We start from the raw sequence: 16,299 nt of genomic DNA, 5'->3' as shown, positions 1-16,299 counted from the left end.
GACATTATCGCTACCGGTTTGGTATTAGAGTTAGCGATTTGTTGGAAGCCACTAGCTTCTTTATTGTTAGCCATTTTGTGTTATTGTCCAGTGACGGTTGGCTCTCGCAGATTAGTAACACATACCGATCATCCAGGTGCTCCACGGGGAGAGCTAACCGACTGCTAACCCACAGGCTTCCTCTCTGTGTGTAGGAATGCCGTGGCATGGCATCACGGGACGGAAATAAACCAAATAAGATTACATAAGATTACTGGGAAATGCATGTTAAGAAGTATGGGCTCAAGAGTTAGAACTCATTTGGCACAGAAACATGAGCGGTGGGTATTTTGTGATTTACAACTATTTGGTTTTGTATTATTTCAGGCCTCATTGTTGGCTTAAAAACGTTATTTTTGACCACCACTCTCCATTAAAACTTGGATTTTTAATCTTAATCTTCAACTATTTATTTACTTGTTCTTTTGAATTTGTTTTGATGCACTTTTAATGTTTTCCTAATGCCTTTCAATGTATATTTAATGTCCCCGTGAAGCACTTTAAAGTGCCTTGTCGCTGAACGGTGCTATATAAATAAACTAGGCCTTGCCCGCGAGACACAAACAGGGATAACGTCTGAAAGAATTTGAACCATTTTCAGTCACATATGTAGGAACATTAGCGTAATTAAAAAAGATAAAAGTTAAGTTTATCAGGATGTGTGGTGTTGCATATCTATGTGTGCCACGAGCTCCCAGTCCGGACCGCTAGCTGCACTGCTAACTGAGCTAACTGGCTAACAGCAGCTACAGTCAGGGCTTTCTCTGGTGAAACGCTCTGTCCCTTGTTGTTTGGAGTGTCAATTTGCCCGGCGGCCAATTCTGACATATTGCGCCTTTAATTAACTTGGCAAAACAGTGAAAAACCCCATCCTGTTGCGTTTGGCCGGCACAGGTGTCTTCAGTTAGCACTGCTGATTATGCCACATGCCCTTGTACAAGGTACTCGGGACAATGGCGTCACAGCAGAGAGGTGGTACAGTACAGGGGCCATCTACCTTTTCATGACTTTTTACACTTTTGTTGTGTTTTGTGTCGTGAAAAGTGCCTTTTACACCTTTGAACCCTCCATTTTCAATCAGCTGATTTGCGCTTGGAGTCGCTGCGAGCGTGTAGCATCAGGCCTCATCCTCCCGTCTCCTTTTAAGTGTGCTGATCTGTTGCATCGGCTGCTGTAGTTGCAGCCAATGCGATGGGTTTTCCAAATAAAGAATCCAAAAGTGATGGACACACGAGTTCCTCCCAAATCAACAGGTGAGTGAAGCACATGACCGCAGCCCTGAGGGGCGAGATGCGCTCGTGTTATGACATCCTGACTCGTCACAGTGGGGGGAAAAGCACATGTGTAAATAATAAAATTAATCACGGCCGATTTCCATTTGGCTGCTTCGGCTTCGGGGGGTCCGCGCCGGCTCACTGTCACACTGTCATGGCTTACTGGGACATTTAAATAGAACAGAGCCAACGTGAATGTTATTAGCAACACTTTTGCTCTCCCCACTGTGTCAAATCGGAGTGTCTGCTGTGAGAAAAAAAAGGGCCTACAGACAGAGCAGGCAATAACAGGGACCGGTTTAAATATGGCAGAGGTCTAATTAGAAACCAGCTCTCGTTTCCAAAAACCTTCGTCAGAGTAAATAACCTGTTTTGTTTACGAGCAGGTTATGATTATGGCTTATGAGATGACGGCCGACGTGCGTTTTAAAAAAAGGGAAAAGCAAGCAAGGATTTCAGCGGAAGGAAGTGGTGGCCCTGCCGACTGAAGGTGTTCGGGTGGACGAGCGGCTTCGGCAGGTTGCTGGTGAATGGATGTTTACCGTTTGCCGGCCTTCATTGTACTTGGCCTCAGTTACAGTGATGGGTTGTCATGGCAGAGGCAGCCACAAGTGTCTACCCGGATCAATGCCTGCCGCGCGTTTGTTTTGCGCACGTGTGTTTGTGTGTGCGTGGCGGTGCGTGAGATTGTATACGGATTTCATGTGTTGGTGTTTGTGTTGTTGGGGGTCAGTGAATGTGTGTGTGTGTGTGTGTTGCTGGTGTGATCTGCTCTCACACATCACGGATCAAAGGGTAAAGGCAGCCGGTCATCTTTAAAACCCCCCTAGGCCACCCTGGTTGCGCGCCATGCTCTTGGAACGGGGGGGGGGGGCCTTAAAAAACACACACTTGCGCAGATACGCAACCAGATGAGGCAAATTTTGGAAGGGAGCAAAAGACGCTAATAGTTACCATAGAAATGCGGCACAAAGCTTGGAGGAGAGGGAGCAGTGGACGGGGGAGGGGGGGATGGAAGGAGGAAGAGGGGTGTTAAGAGAGAGGGAGAATGAAATCAGCTCCGTCAATACGTTGCCAGGCAACACTCACCGCTAACGAAGCCCGGGGTTTGATAACTTGTTGATAACACCAGTGGGAGAGCCAGTGTGTGTGTGCGTGTGTGTGTGTGTGTGTGTGTGTGTGTGTGTGTGTGTGAAAAATGGCAGTGTTATTAGCAGAGGCAGTGAAAGAGCCCCTGCTGAGACAAGCCCAAAGCAGAGATAAGGGGAGAGACCTTCTATTAAAGGCAGGGTTACCAGTGGGCCTCAGGAACACACACACACACACACACAGGAGACAGACACACACACACACACACACACACACAGTGGCGCAACACAAAAGACCCCAGCGCACCCTCGCGAAATAATGAATCACACAACGGGACCAAAAGAGTGGTGCTTAAACATTTTTTGTTTGTTTTTTTTTATTTTTTTTTATTCAACCTTTTTTTTTTTTTCCAAACCAGGAATGTACTAGTTTTTTCCTCTCTTTAGAGGTGTGTTGGAGGAGGGGGTACAGGGAGGGGAGGAAGGGGGGAGGGGTCAGGGGTCGTCGTGATGAGTAGACGGGGGGGTAAGGAGGAGAGACGAAGAGGAGGAGGAAGAGGAGGAGGAGAGGACACAAAAAAACCCTTCTCACACAGAGGTGTCCCAAATACAAAGTCTCAACACGTTTACGTACGAGGGCCATCTCGCCCGGCGGCCTCCGCTCGCTGTCTATTGGCACAAAGAAACGCACGCTCACACACATGTTTACACGCACATACACACGCACTTTCACCAAACGGAGAGGTGAGGGAGCTCGGCGGTGGCTTCTTTTTTTTTTCTCTCTCTCTCTCTCTCTCTCTCTCTCTCTCTCTTGGCTCCGTTCCATAGAAACAGCACTTTTCTTCTTCTTTTCTCTTTTCAACGTGACAAACCAGTGGCCCTGTCCGTGGTTTTTAGAAAAAAAAAAAAAGCCAACACGTTGCGTCGACCAGTCAAACACAAACAGTGAGAGCCAAGAGACACAACTTTGAAATAACATCGACATGAGAATCAAACAATGAAGGGAAAAAAAAGCAAAGTTTTGAGTCCGAGAGATAGTTGACATTCTGCTGAGAGCGGAGGGGGAGTAGGGAGCGAAATGGACTGAAAACAGGGCAGTGGCTTCTTCTGTCGGAGTCGGCGCCGCAAAAAGTCCGAGAAGTTCTGTTCTCCCCCCTGGCGGCGGCCATTTTGGAAAAAAAAAAACAAAAAAAAAATACTGTCATTTTGGATCGGAGTGCTCCAAAGAGTCGCAGACGTTGTTAAAGAGAGAGAAACAGACACTTCATTTGGCTTGGAGGATATTTTAGGTACTCTGAGCAATGTTTAAATAGACACAGACTTAACAGCATACATAAAAGGAAAAAGAAAAAAAAAAACACAAGTCGGTAAGTTGTACAAAAAGAAGAATTCGAGGTGGGGTTTTTTTTTTTTTTTTCCCCCTCTCACATCATCTTTGAAATCAATTTCGATACAGTCAAATACAATCCAAACTCATCCATGGTATAAAAACACATCGTCGGCGTGTGTTGAACAAAGTCATTTCAGACAAATGTGACACTTTATGAAAGATATCTCATTTATATGATGTTAGATACTGATACAAAACACAGTTGAGAAATGTCTTAAGGTCCAGATTTAACACTGGCTGCACACTGAAAAACATGGCTACATCACTGGAGGCCGTATGTGTGTGTGTGTGTGTGTGTGTGTGTGTGTGTGTGTCTGGAAAAACTTAAAACATAAAAAGCTTAAGCTCTCCACTGCCACCCAGTTTACACATAAGCCATAAACATGTTTGCGCAACACAAAACAGCTTCTTTTTATTTTATTTTTTTTAAGTATGCACATGTGAACATATTGCACCTCTGAACACAGCGTTGTGTTGTTGCCCTCTAGGTCGAGGCGCTGGGCACTAGCGTGTTTGTGTAAGTGTGTGTGCATGCGTGTGTGTGTGTGTGTGCGTGCGCTCAAGAGAGCAGGAAACACACCGCACACAAGCGCTCTTTTCATCCCTCCCATGTCCATCGGGTTAGTCTTAATCACTGGAATACAGAGTCATATGAAAGCAATCAGCATTTTTTGTCGAGTGTGGGTGAAAGTGTGTGTGTGTGTGTGCGAACGTGTCTGAGGGAGCGGGAGCGAGAGAGAATGTATGTCACTCAGTGCAATCAGTAGGCATTTGTGACAGTCATTAAAAGGTGTAAAATCTGTGTTAGCTTGTGTGGGAGGGTGTGTGTGCGTGTCGAACTGAGAGAAACAGAGTGTACCGACTGCCCGGGGGATTTCTCTGGTGTGTGTCTGTCTGTGTGTGTGTGTGTGTCCGCGGCTTGCAGGGTACTGTGTGCGCCTTAATGAGAGTGTGTGTGTGATGGACAGAGATGCATTTCAACACAAAGTCGGGCGGAAAAGAGGAGCAAATCTGAAATGCGCCACCTCATGTTAACCTAGGACTGAGTCACGGTAGGTGTGTGTGTGTGTGTGTGTGTGTGTGTGTGTGTGAGAGTGCGTGATGAAATCTCTCCCATTCCGCGGGTTAAAGTTCAACTCCTCCGAAATCCGTTTTTTTTTTTTTTTTTTCCTGTTTTGGCTGTCGGTCCTTCGCCCTCCGCTCAGGAGGCTCGGACCCCTCCGTTCAAAGAAAAGGTTTCTCTCCTTCGCCCAGCCACTCTTTTCCTCTGCTCTCTCCGTCCTCCTCTCCTTCCTCGGGATCCTTCATCACTCACTCCCGCTGCTCCCATCCTTCCCCTCCCCTCAGCTTTTTTTCTTTTAGTGTGCAATTCCTTCACAGTCTTTTCTTTCCTCCTCTCCCTCCCTCCCTCCCTCCCTTTCTCTCTCTCTTTTTTTTTTCAAAGTTCTGCATTCAGACGCCGCTTTATTCCTCCTCCCCAGACAGCACTCTCTCTCTCGCCCTGTTCTTTTTTTTCCTTTATTCTTCTTTTTTCATTTCATCCCCTCTCGCCGCCTGCCCCCCCCCCCCCCCACGCCTTCCCCGCCGTCACCCCCCTTCCCCCCACGCCCCTTTACTTCTTTTTCACTTCTGCGTTTCAAAAAAAGCGTTTGAAAAAAAAAAGAAGAAAAAAAAAAAAAAACTCTCATAGATGGTTTTTCTACCTCAACACTTCCACAAACGAGGTCTAAACTTCAAAACTACAGCATAGTACAAGGAGCTATAAAAATATACACAGAGTTCAGAGACCCTAGAGGGGGAACGGGAGGGGGGAGGGAGGGAGGGAGGGAGGGAGTGAATGAGGGAGGGAAGAGAGGAAGAAAGACACAACCTCTGTTCGCCGGGAAAAATGGGAAAAAACAAAACAAAAGGGGATTAAATTAATATACAACGCAAAAGGGGGGAAAAAGGGAAGGAAACAAGGTCGTTCTAAGTCGTGAAAAACAAAAAACAGCAGATAAAAAAATGTCTAGCAACAGAAGTGTAGTTTAACAGAGTGGGTAGAAATGATAAAAACAATAGAAAACAGAAGAAAAACAAAAAACATCTAGAAATTATTTACTGGATATTCATATATATAATCTATAAGTGTTGATAGCGATAAAAAATCTCACTTTTTTGATATTCGCTCACTATTTTGTGTTTTGGTATTTAAGACAAGTCTAAAGAACGCACGCGCGCGCACAGTCACTCGCACACACGAAGCGTACACACACACACACGCAAACTAAACCCCACGCACGCATATGCAAACTCATATGCAAACTTTGCTGTACTGAAGCGCACTAACTGCACACACACGTCTAATGTGGAGCAGCAGCGCCATAATTATTATCTCGAGTCGTATGCACACTCGCGCAGTCACACGCACGCACGCACGCACGCACGCACACACATTATTAAAATATACAAGATTCTGAGTGTCACCGATTGGACAGACCTCCTCAGGCCTGGGCCTGGTCGTGTGACCGTCGGCCCGAGGCTCGCTTGATTGGTTGAGTCCGAGGCCCCCATTTTTCTCAGGAGAAAACAAACACAAACAAACTAGAATCCTATTGGTGAGTTAGTGGCAGGGGCCGGTCTCTGGTTGGCCGATGGGAGCTCTGAGGGGCGGGGCGGTGAGCTAGGCAGGTATGGCCTCTGGGAATCAGAGTTCTCCGGCGCTAAGTGGGATCAGGGGTGTAGTTTTTTTTTGTTGTTGTTTTTTTTTTTACTTGTAGTCCTTCTCTTTCTTTTTTTTCTCTTTTGTAAAACATCTCAGGTCCCGACGCCCACGTCCATACTCCCAGAAACTCACACACATACTGGTGTTACGGGGACTACTCTTCAATTCAGCACTGGGTGGGGCTCGTGTAGCTCTGAGTTTTACAAGTGGGGGGCACTCAGAGGCTCTTGCCCATTTCGTGAGGGCCTTGTTAAGAAGGGCTACGCGCGAATACGACGTCGCCCTTAACACACACTTGGTGGCCCAGTTGTGTCAGAATGGGGTGGGGTGGTTTATTCAGCTAGAAACACAACTGTGGCCGGGCTCACGGGGCAGTGAGTGGGGGAGGTCCGTGGGACAATACTGGTAAGTATTGAGGGGTTCAGGGTCGGAGCTGTGATGGCGAGCGTTGCTGTGGCTTCATTTGGAGCAGGGGATTGGTCGATAATGGGTTAGAGGGGAGGTGGATGTGTCCAGCGGCCCGGAGCAGCGGCCGTCTCATACTTTGTAGTAGATGTTGGCCGGGCTCTGAGGCGGCATCTCCTGGACGATGTAGACGGGGTGCCCGTAGTCTCCGCTCACCTTCTCGTAGTGAGGGCAGTAGGCTGAGTCCGACGTCCGCAGGGGGATGATGATGTCGCTGGGCTCGGAGCCGTTGTTGTTGGAGCTGGATATTCCCCCGCCTCCTCCTCTCTTAGGGCTGGTGAGTGACGACAGCGACAGCGGAGGGTGGTGGGTGTCCGAGTGCTTGGCGTGCCGCCGCCTGTAGCATACCACGCAGATCACAGCGGTCACCAGCAGGAGAAAGGCGGAGCCTCCAGCGGCTCCGGCAATTAGGGCTATATTGGAGGGTTGGAGGGGCCCGTTCTCGCCGCCGCCCTCTCCTCCGAAGCTGTTGGGTCCTCGAGACTGGGTGGAGTTCCCTCCGCCGCCTGAAACACATCAGAGAAACAATCTTACTCCAATTTCCGCAGCGTCGCAAGATGCTTTCTTTGATTTATATCTGCTTATTAATCATCAGGAATATACCAGAGCAATAACACAGCTTGCTTTCACAATTTGTGTTTTCATGAGCTTTTAAATAAACATACCGATCCTTATGGCTCTGTACCACAATGACATGAGTAATGGTGCTGGTTTAGCTCTGCTAGCGAGGGCTGCACAGACCGAAACCCATCGGAATGCAGCATGCATGCAGCAAATCTCACAGACGCTTCTATGTGGTCCCTTTATTGACGCAGTGAAGCGGACAGCAGCGCGTATAAAACTGCGAGGGATGTCCGTCGGCTCCACGTGCGACCGTGAGCGCGCCGTACAGTATATGCTCCTGCGGACGGCCGCAGTGTGTGTCAAGGTAACACACTCTATTTCCCTAACCTTACCAACCGTATTTGCTTAGCGTCACAGCCAGCCACATGAAGGCAGCCTCCCCGCTCCGCTTCTACCGCCAGACCACACACTCCGCCTGCCTGCTGGCCTTCCTGCCTGTCTGTCTGTCTGTCTGTCTTTTTATCTGTCTGTCTGTTTATCAAACTGTCTGTCACGCCATCTTTCTGTTTGTCAGACCACTGCTCCCTCTGTCTGCTCTGTGTCTGCCTGAAACCTAAGATCTTCACAGCCTCGGAGCTCACAGTTGTCTCGGCGGGAGGTTGGGTCAGAACCCAGCGGGTGGATCACGGTCTGGATGCGTGTACGAGCGTGTGCATCTGTATGTGTGTGTGTGTGTGTGTGTATGTTAATAGAGTAGAGGTGGGGGGGGGGGGGCTGCAGCTCTGGCACCGGACCGTGTGAATGTGTGTGGCGAACTGGTTAAGGCCGGTAATGCGAGTCCCTGTTATATAGAGCCTTTGGATTGGTCTATCATTATTCTTGGCACACATCCCTTCCCCTTTCTCCCTGTCTGTCTCACTCCCGCGTCTCCTCCGCTTCCTCGCCCTCCCTCGCTCCGTGGTTCTCTCCATCTTCGGGTTATTGTAGCCGTAATGACCTACCTTGCTCTGAGCTCAGCGCCTGGCAGCACAAACACGCACGCCGACAGACGCACACCGGGGACGCGGACACACACAACCGGATGCGAGCGTACACATGCAGAACACACCTCATTCTCCCCCCCCCCCCTCGCTGCTGGGCCCCCCGTCGCGCCGGACCGACTGGGAGCAGAGCCTTAATGCCGGACGGCGATTACACTCCCTTCTCCTCCTCCCGCTTTTCTTCCTCCCTCCATTAACCCAACATCCCTCACTCTCCATCTCCATTACGCCGGCCGCCTTTCACCGGCTCTCTTTATTATATCCTCTTCCTTCACCTCTCCTCCTCCGCCTCCCGCTGTTTTCCGCGTCTCTTTCCACCGGCCCCCCTCCCGCGTTTCCTTTTTCTTTCTTTTTTTCAAGCACGTACGAAGTTCAGACTTCTGCGCCTTCCTCGCCCCCTTGCCTCCCTCTTTTTGTTTTTCTTTTTTATTTCATTAGCGAGTTTCACCTCGGAGAGAGAGGCATCCAACAGGTCAGAAGTGATAAAAAACAGATCAAGGTGATAACACAGTCCTCTCCTCGCTCTCTGGCCAGATGCTCTTCTATTTATAACATATTTTTCAACACGTTTTTTTGGGGGGTTTTTTTGTCTTTTTTCAGAACTGCTGAAACTCGTGCAAAGAGACACTAGTTGTTTTTCCGCGCGCGCGTGTTAATTACGTCGTAATCTGGTCAAAAGAAAGCGCGAACCGGTGCGTGTTTGCCATTAGCAATGTTTATATGAATACACTCAAGAGGATGCAAAAAGATTGCATAATTAATGGCGTACAAGGAACTTGCGCATCACGGCACGCAAATTGCTGCTTCCCGTTTCTCGTAAAAGAATTCATTAATCTGCCTTCTATCCGTGTGAACTCTATCAACCGCTTCGGTGACACAGAAGGGGCTTCATGTGCACCAAAGGCCCCCATCTGGACCTCCACCAGGGGACCCTGCGGTTGCACACCCTCCTGACACCCTCGTTCCTTCTACTTTTAGTTTCCTGGAGTGCCTCCAGTGAATCCCTGCACCGTGGCGCGCAGCAGTGTATGCAACTTTAAAAAAAGACACATTTCTAGTGGTTTCAAAGCGACGAAACCAACACCAACGTTGCCATTTACGCTGGCGATAGGAGGGTAAATTCAGACTGCCGTGACCGCTGATGGTGTCACGTGGGTGGATGAGGGCTGTAATGCAAAGCGGCTATCAGCTCTGTATCTATATTTGCTCATTTCGCACAAACATCTAAATACGGGTTAATACCGGAGGTGGGTGGAAGCTGTTAAAAATCATTAAGACTGCTTCGTTTGCCGTGTTGTATTATTGTCTTTTCCCCTGTCAAGTCGCTCTCAGTGCCCGGCTCCAATATCAGACCGGGAGTTAAAAATAACACCTGTGTAACAACAATCAGATTATCCTGCACCGCTCGGCTAATCTGGTGAGAACTGATGCAAAGTTGCTGCGAATGAGCCCTGTCGAATGTCTGAAAATGGAATCTACAACCATCTACACCTCCGTGTTTCAAGCCTTCGGGGCTATTTTGTTTGCATTTGAGCAAATCCGAGCTCCTGCCACCGCCGTCGAGAGCGAGCGTCCGATGGTCTCCTGCAAACTGTGTCGATTCAGATGCCGCGCACATCCGTCCAGAGAGAGCTTATCTGTCCACAGTCCCGATTATGTATTTGTTTACATCCCCAGAGAGGATCGGATTGGGCAAAACAAACAAGCAAACCGGCAATACTCCAGTTATTAGCCGCGTCGATTTCGAGCGCGTTCGCGCGAGGACGAGGCATTCCCGGCGACGCTGCGGTGTCAGGAGTCGAAACAATCATTCCAGATAAGTGCGTGCTTACATGTCCTTATGTGCGAGTCGGAAAATGTGTAAAAACCGCTCATTTCGCCCTGTGAGGTAAATCGGCGCTGTCGCGTGTCCAGTGTCACCCGCCTCCCTCGAGTCGAGAACAATGCGCGCTATTGTTGCCGTCTTGGCGCATGCAGTTCTCACCTACGTGAGGTATGGACAAGTGATCGGACGACGTGTGAAGGCCCCAATTCGCACGTCTGGTATAGTACACAGATTCGAAAAAAGAGGGAGAGAAAAACAAACACGACTGATGTTCTCTCTCCTCCGCCGCACGGGCCGAGCATTAATCCGAGCCTCTCTCCGTTCCATCTCCTTGTTCTATTCCCCTCTCCTCTTTGCTTTTCAATTATTCTTTTCTTTTCGGCTCCTCCTGTGCCTCCCACTTCCACCCTCTCTGTTCCATCGCTCCCCTACGTCTCTTCGTCTCTCCCCTCATCTTTCCGTAATCCTCATTCCTTCCTTTCTTCCCCTCTCTCGACGGAACTGCCGAATCCAGGCCACCCAAAACTAATGACAATAATAATTCTCTGATATGTCGCCGCCGGTCTGGCCCCTCTCTCTCTCTCCCTCCTGCTGCCCTCGCTCCCTTTTTCTCCCCCTGCCTCTCTTCTTCCTCCATCTCTTTTTCTTGTCCTTCTCCCAAGGTAGCTATTAGCCATCCATTCCCCGCCTGCAGCACTTAGCTCGGAGGAGGGGAGCGAGGCAGAGAGGGAGAGAGAGAGAGAGCGATATGGAATTAAATAGAGAGATCCGCAGATGTCACCGCTGCACATTCTCCATCTGTCGCCTCCTCCCTTCCCCGTCCCCGCTGCTTTTTCTTTTTATCCACCAGTCTTTACTTATTCCTTCCATCCATTCTATGGACGGATCCGCCGAGGATTATCTCCATTTGCTCTCCTGCTTACCTGGGTTTCTGTTGGTGGTGCGTCCCGCTGGCGGCTCCTTCTTCGGAGGCAGCCCATATGGGCCTGTGGAGTGGGGGGGGGGGGGGGAGAGAGAGAGAGAGAGAGAGAAAAAAGGGTGGAATATGAACAGAATGACAGAAAAAAACTGAGACAGCCCCTGTATCTGCTACATCAGCCAAGGCTCGCAGATTTAAAACTAATAAGTGACATTAGCAAACAGAGAGGCAGCCAGAGAGAAGGGAGAGCAACACGGAGCGGCTTTAATAAAGGCTGCCCTCCCTTCCATTCCCATTACAGGAGAGCACATATTGATCGGGCCTCCGCGCGCCGTGTCGGAGCACTTTTCCATTTGTTTGAATGGGAAACTAAAGAGAGGCCGTTTGTTGTTTTGGCCAGGGTGAATTTACACAAGGCCATAACGGCTTGTAATCTGTAGTCGCTAAATCAGGCCATCTGTCTAGCAAGCCCTCAGTAATGGTGATGGCATTAAAGTGCGTTTATGTGACACATGCGAGCACGCACACACACACACACACGCACGCAGATGCGGCAATTGTCGAAGTGCCACTCCTCGCCGCCGAAAGAGATGGTTCAGAAAATACTAATTTTGGTCGCTTTTGAGCCATCTGGCCAACAACAGGCTGCGAGAATGGAGGTTTATATCCGGATACGACCGCTCGCACTGCAGTTTATGCAGCATTTGATGAAAGAAGGTCTGTTATTGGTCATTGCAGCAGCAGGGGAGGGCAACAGCGATACGATCGTCGGTTCCATACGGGCGACTCTGTACAGTAAACCCGCAAGGACACACACAAAAACGGCTGAACGTGTGTGTGTGTGTGTGTGTGTGTGTGTGTGTCCGCACAGCCATCAACCTATACATACTGACATTTAGAGAAGTGTAGGGCCATTGGCTGGTAGCTCCCTCATGACAGTCAACCAAACAGAAGTTGGGGGCGGTGCTGTCTGGATCAATAGAAACTGCTGTGTGGTCAGCGGAGGATGGTTCAGAAAGTGTGTGTGTGTGTGTGTGTGTGTGGGTGTGTGATAGAGACAGAGAGCAAGCCTGATAGATAAAATACCAAATAAGAGAAGACAGGTCAACGTATGTGTGCGGTGCAAAGGTACAAGTGTGTGTTTTGCGAGTGTGTGTGTGTGTGTGTGTGCGCGTGCGCGAGTGTGTTCCTCGGAGCGGAGCAGAGCGCCATATCTCATCAGGGATCACCATGAAGCGGCACGCCGCTTATTTAGACGACAAACAACACGGACGTGACCTTTCAGCCACATTGCAGATAAGACGGAAAGACAGCGGAAAGAGTGAAAATAAGAGAGAGGGAGAGTCGCGGGGAGAGGTGGCCTGCATGCAAAATGAAAGGGAACTGATGAGGACGGGGAGGAAGGGAATTTGAAAAAGGAAGCGGGCAATGTTGCTTGAATGAGAAAGGGGTTAAAAAAAAAAAAAAAAAGAGAGAAAGCAGCGAACGCAGAGGGAATAGAGAGAGAGAGATGAAACAGGAGCCGAGTGAAAAGGGAAAGATGACAAATAACAAAAGTGTGTGTGTGTGTGAGTTTTAGTGCTTGGTGGAGGTGTGTAGATCGGCGAAGGGGGGTTGCATGTGTGTGTGTGTGTGGGAGGGAGGGAGGGAGGGAGGTAGCGTTTCCATCACCGATGCGGTGAAAAAGCCAGGGGGAAGAGTGTGTGTGTGTGTGTGTGTGTGTGTGTGTGTGTGTGTGTGTGTGGTGGTATTTCTATTGAGCTGAGCTGACTGTGCTGATGTTCCGGGCTGATAGAGCCACCGCAGCGCCACTTGGCTCTTTGATGAGGAGCACCTACAATACACACGGCCCGATAACACGGGATAGGCTATGAGAAATGGAAATAGGCGAGCGTGTGTTCGTGTCCGTGTGGGAGGTGGGGTTGTGGTTGTGTGTGTGTGTGTGTGTGTGTGTGTGTGGGGGGGGGGGGTCGTGTGAAGGACAGGTGCCTATTATGTGTAGGAATGTGCCGGTCAGTGAAAATGCTTAAACGGGTGGGGTTTTTTTTTTTGTTGTTGTTTTTTTTCTGCTGTTTTTCTGAAAAGCCGGCATGTGAGGGTCATTACCTGTGAATATTTTTCCCAAACAAATTAGGAGAGTGTGCAGCCACGAGTCATTAAAAATCCCTGACTGTGTGCTTTAACGCTGAATGGAGTCATTTTTGTTATCGCGCTTTAGCTGGCAAGTCTGCTGCGCGGGGGGAGATGTGTGTGTGTGTGATCCTGTGTGTGTGCGTGCGTGCGTGTGTGTGTGTCCGTGCGACCTGCTGGGACGCTTCTGTTTTGGGTGTCTGCGGCCCAAACGCACCTGCACGCACGCGCTCGTTGTGTATCGCGTGCGAGCCAACGTCCGTGCCTGACATGTATATCCAGCACGGGGATGTGCGAGTTTTCAAAGTGTGTGTTTGAGCGCGCGCGTGTGTGTGTGTGTGTGTGTCCGGCATGAGTCAGTGGTAGTTAAAAGGCAGAGTGAGAGCAAAGTCAACAGGGCTCATTAAAGCTGACTGATCCCACACTTCTCTGCTGTTCTCACCACTTAACGAGACCTAATATGCTCAGCGAGAACACACACACGCAAAGAAGGGGTTTGCGTGTGCCTGAGTGTGTGTGTGTGTGTGTGTGAGAAAAGAGGGAGATAAGAGAGATGGTTCAAAAGTGGAAGAGGCTGCGTGTCAGATAAGGTGCGGTAATGAACATGTAGCACTGTACAGATGGGAGATGATGCGAGGTGCCAGTGTGCGTTCGTCACGCTGTGTGTTAAGTGTGTGATGCGCGGGAAAAAAAAAACAACGGACCCCGCCGCGTATGGGAGCTCTTGCGCGTGTGAAAGAGAACAAAGTGTGGAAAAGGAGAGGTGAGAAGAAGAAGAAGAAGAAAAAGAAGAAGAAGAAGAAGAAGAGGAACTTACTCTGCCCCACTTTCAGCACCACCTTCATGCCTTGCGTGACACACACTCCGCCTCTCATGCTATCCAGGCCTTGACGCGTCCCATCTGACGTAGCTGGAGGGATTGAAACAAAAAGCACAATTAGCCAAGAAGCAGGATGGTATATATATATTTTTATATATATATATATATATTTATATATATATATATATATATATATATAGATAGACACACACACACACACACATATACAGTGAAAATCCATCCATTAAAGCCACACAAACTCGCCCTCTCAATCTATATCCGACGCCAACAATAGCTCCTATTCACATGGCCGGCCGTTCCAGAGAGTCAGCGACTGACATTTGCAGAGGCAGCGCTTTAAAACTCCACCAGAAGCTCCGAAATGTCAAACTACGAGGCGGCAGCACTTTAATAAGTCCTCATTTAGCAGTCCGCTGGAATTCATTAACACCCCCGCCGCGCCGCGTGGACTCAACCGCTCTCAGTCAACTGCGATCGCCGCTCGGGCCGGAGGAATCGTGGGAGAGGGGGGGTAATTTAGAGAGGCATGGACTGGCTGATGGTGGGGGGGGGGGGGGGACAAAAGAGGATGGTAATCTAATCAGGGGCGCATATGAAATAAAATGGAGCCCCTGAGAAACAACACAGTGTGTGTGTGTGTGTGTGTGTGTGTGTGTGGAGAGAAACAGCACCTGACCGGTGAGAAAACAGACGGTCACCAGCCACCATCACTGCTTTTGTTTTAATCAGGCGAATCAAAGAGAGGTTCCCCCCCCCCCCCCAATTTATAATTGAGGGACTGACGCATTAACACGGGCAGTTGGGTGTTTAATAGTCATTCTGAGGCTACGGAGGCTTTATTTATCGTGACGAACGCAGTTATAAACAGACACAGACGCGGCGCGCGAGTTCACGTCCCAGCCAAAAGGAGGTCGAGCGGCGCCGACAGGAAGTGCACGGGGGCGAGAGAGGAGCGTGTGTGAGCATGAATCCCTCTAACACTCCAAACACTTTGTCTTACATAAAGCAGGTCAGCGGATGCATTGGAGATCGCTGGTCTGCAGGTCACAGCAGGAGGAGGAGGAGGAGGAGGAGGAGGAGGGAAGATACACAGAGAGAATCAGGATGGAGGAATCAGGCGGCATGATGTGAAGGCGTGGAAGAGGAGAGGCTAAAAGTTTTGTGTAATATCCCTCCTTTGCTGCCGATTCTTCCATTTTTTTTTTTGGGACTTGACAAAGAAAGAAGGCTGAGGGTTGAAGACATGAGCGAGCTGCAGTCTCTCGGCCTTTTGATCAGATTTGGGAAAATAAATCTTTGGGCTTTTAAAGTTTAATCTAATAGAGAGACTGATGTGTCTCCACCGCGGATAGTAAAAAAGACAGCAAACATATTCTTCCTCCTTCCGCCAGCCATCCTGAAAACGCTTCCGCACACACCACCCGTCTATCCTTATTTCCCCCCCCCCCCCCACGTTACAGCCCCTGGGCTAACCCTCACCTTGTCTCCTTAAAGAAATATAAAAAATAATTTTCCCCACGCCACTTCGCTTCGGGCGATAGATTAGCCCGTCTGAAGCGAGGCAGACAGGGACGGGGAGCGGCGGATGGTGGACGGCTCCGCAGCGAAAGAGAGAGAGAGAGAGGGAGGTGTGAAGAAGAGGCAGCTTTACTTCTAACACCTCCCTCTCCCTCTCCCTCCTTCCGTCCCTGCAGGACGCGGAGTGTGAAAGCAGAGGAGGAGAGAAGCAGGCGGAGGTCAAGGCGAACAGCAGCGCGGTGGGAAAGCCAGCAGACAGGGAAGGATGAAGGGATATACTGAGAAGGTTTTAAATAAAGTGCCGTGAAAAAAAATAAAGAAATAAAAAAGAAAGTTTGCAGGTTCCTCAGGTTCCTCCACTATTTGTTGTGATACCAAATCATTTTTAAACCGTAGTATTTTTATTCTTTCCTGTCCGAGCCCTGCATGACGTAGGAGGGAAATGCAATTTATATCAATGAAGTTCCATATTAATGGAAATAAGTAGCGTGTGCCAAATGAA

The 16,299-nt window shown here is 49.3% G+C and overlaps 1 protein-coding gene across 1 annotated transcript in view; it reads right to left on the bottom strand.

Annotated features, from left to right (window-relative positions):
* Positions 1 to 6,497: 6,497 nt before the first annotated feature.
* Positions 6,498 to 16,299, bottom strand: part of efnb3b (ephrin-B3b) — an 82,987-nt gene continuing 73,185 nt past the window's right edge. The window contains exons 3-5 of the mRNA XM_030431832.1: positions 14,256 to 14,348; positions 11,313 to 11,375; positions 6,498 to 7,466 (exon numbers count right to left, since the gene is read on the bottom strand). Coding sequence (XP_030287692.1) covers positions 7,033 to 7,466; positions 11,313 to 11,375; positions 14,256 to 14,348 — 590 coding nt within the window. The 3' untranslated portion in view covers positions 6,498 to 7,032. The remainder of the gene's footprint in view (positions 7,467 to 11,312; positions 11,376 to 14,255; positions 14,349 to 16,299) is intronic.

Source organism: Sparus aurata, chromosome 10 (assembly GCF_900880675.1).
Source record: "Sparus aurata chromosome 10, fSpaAur1.1, whole genome shotgun sequence".
NCBI lineage: Eukaryota > Metazoa > Chordata > Actinopteri > Spariformes > Sparidae > Sparus > Sparus aurata.
Note: the sequence above shows the minus strand (reverse complement) of the source record. Positions and strands in the feature narration are given on the sequence as shown.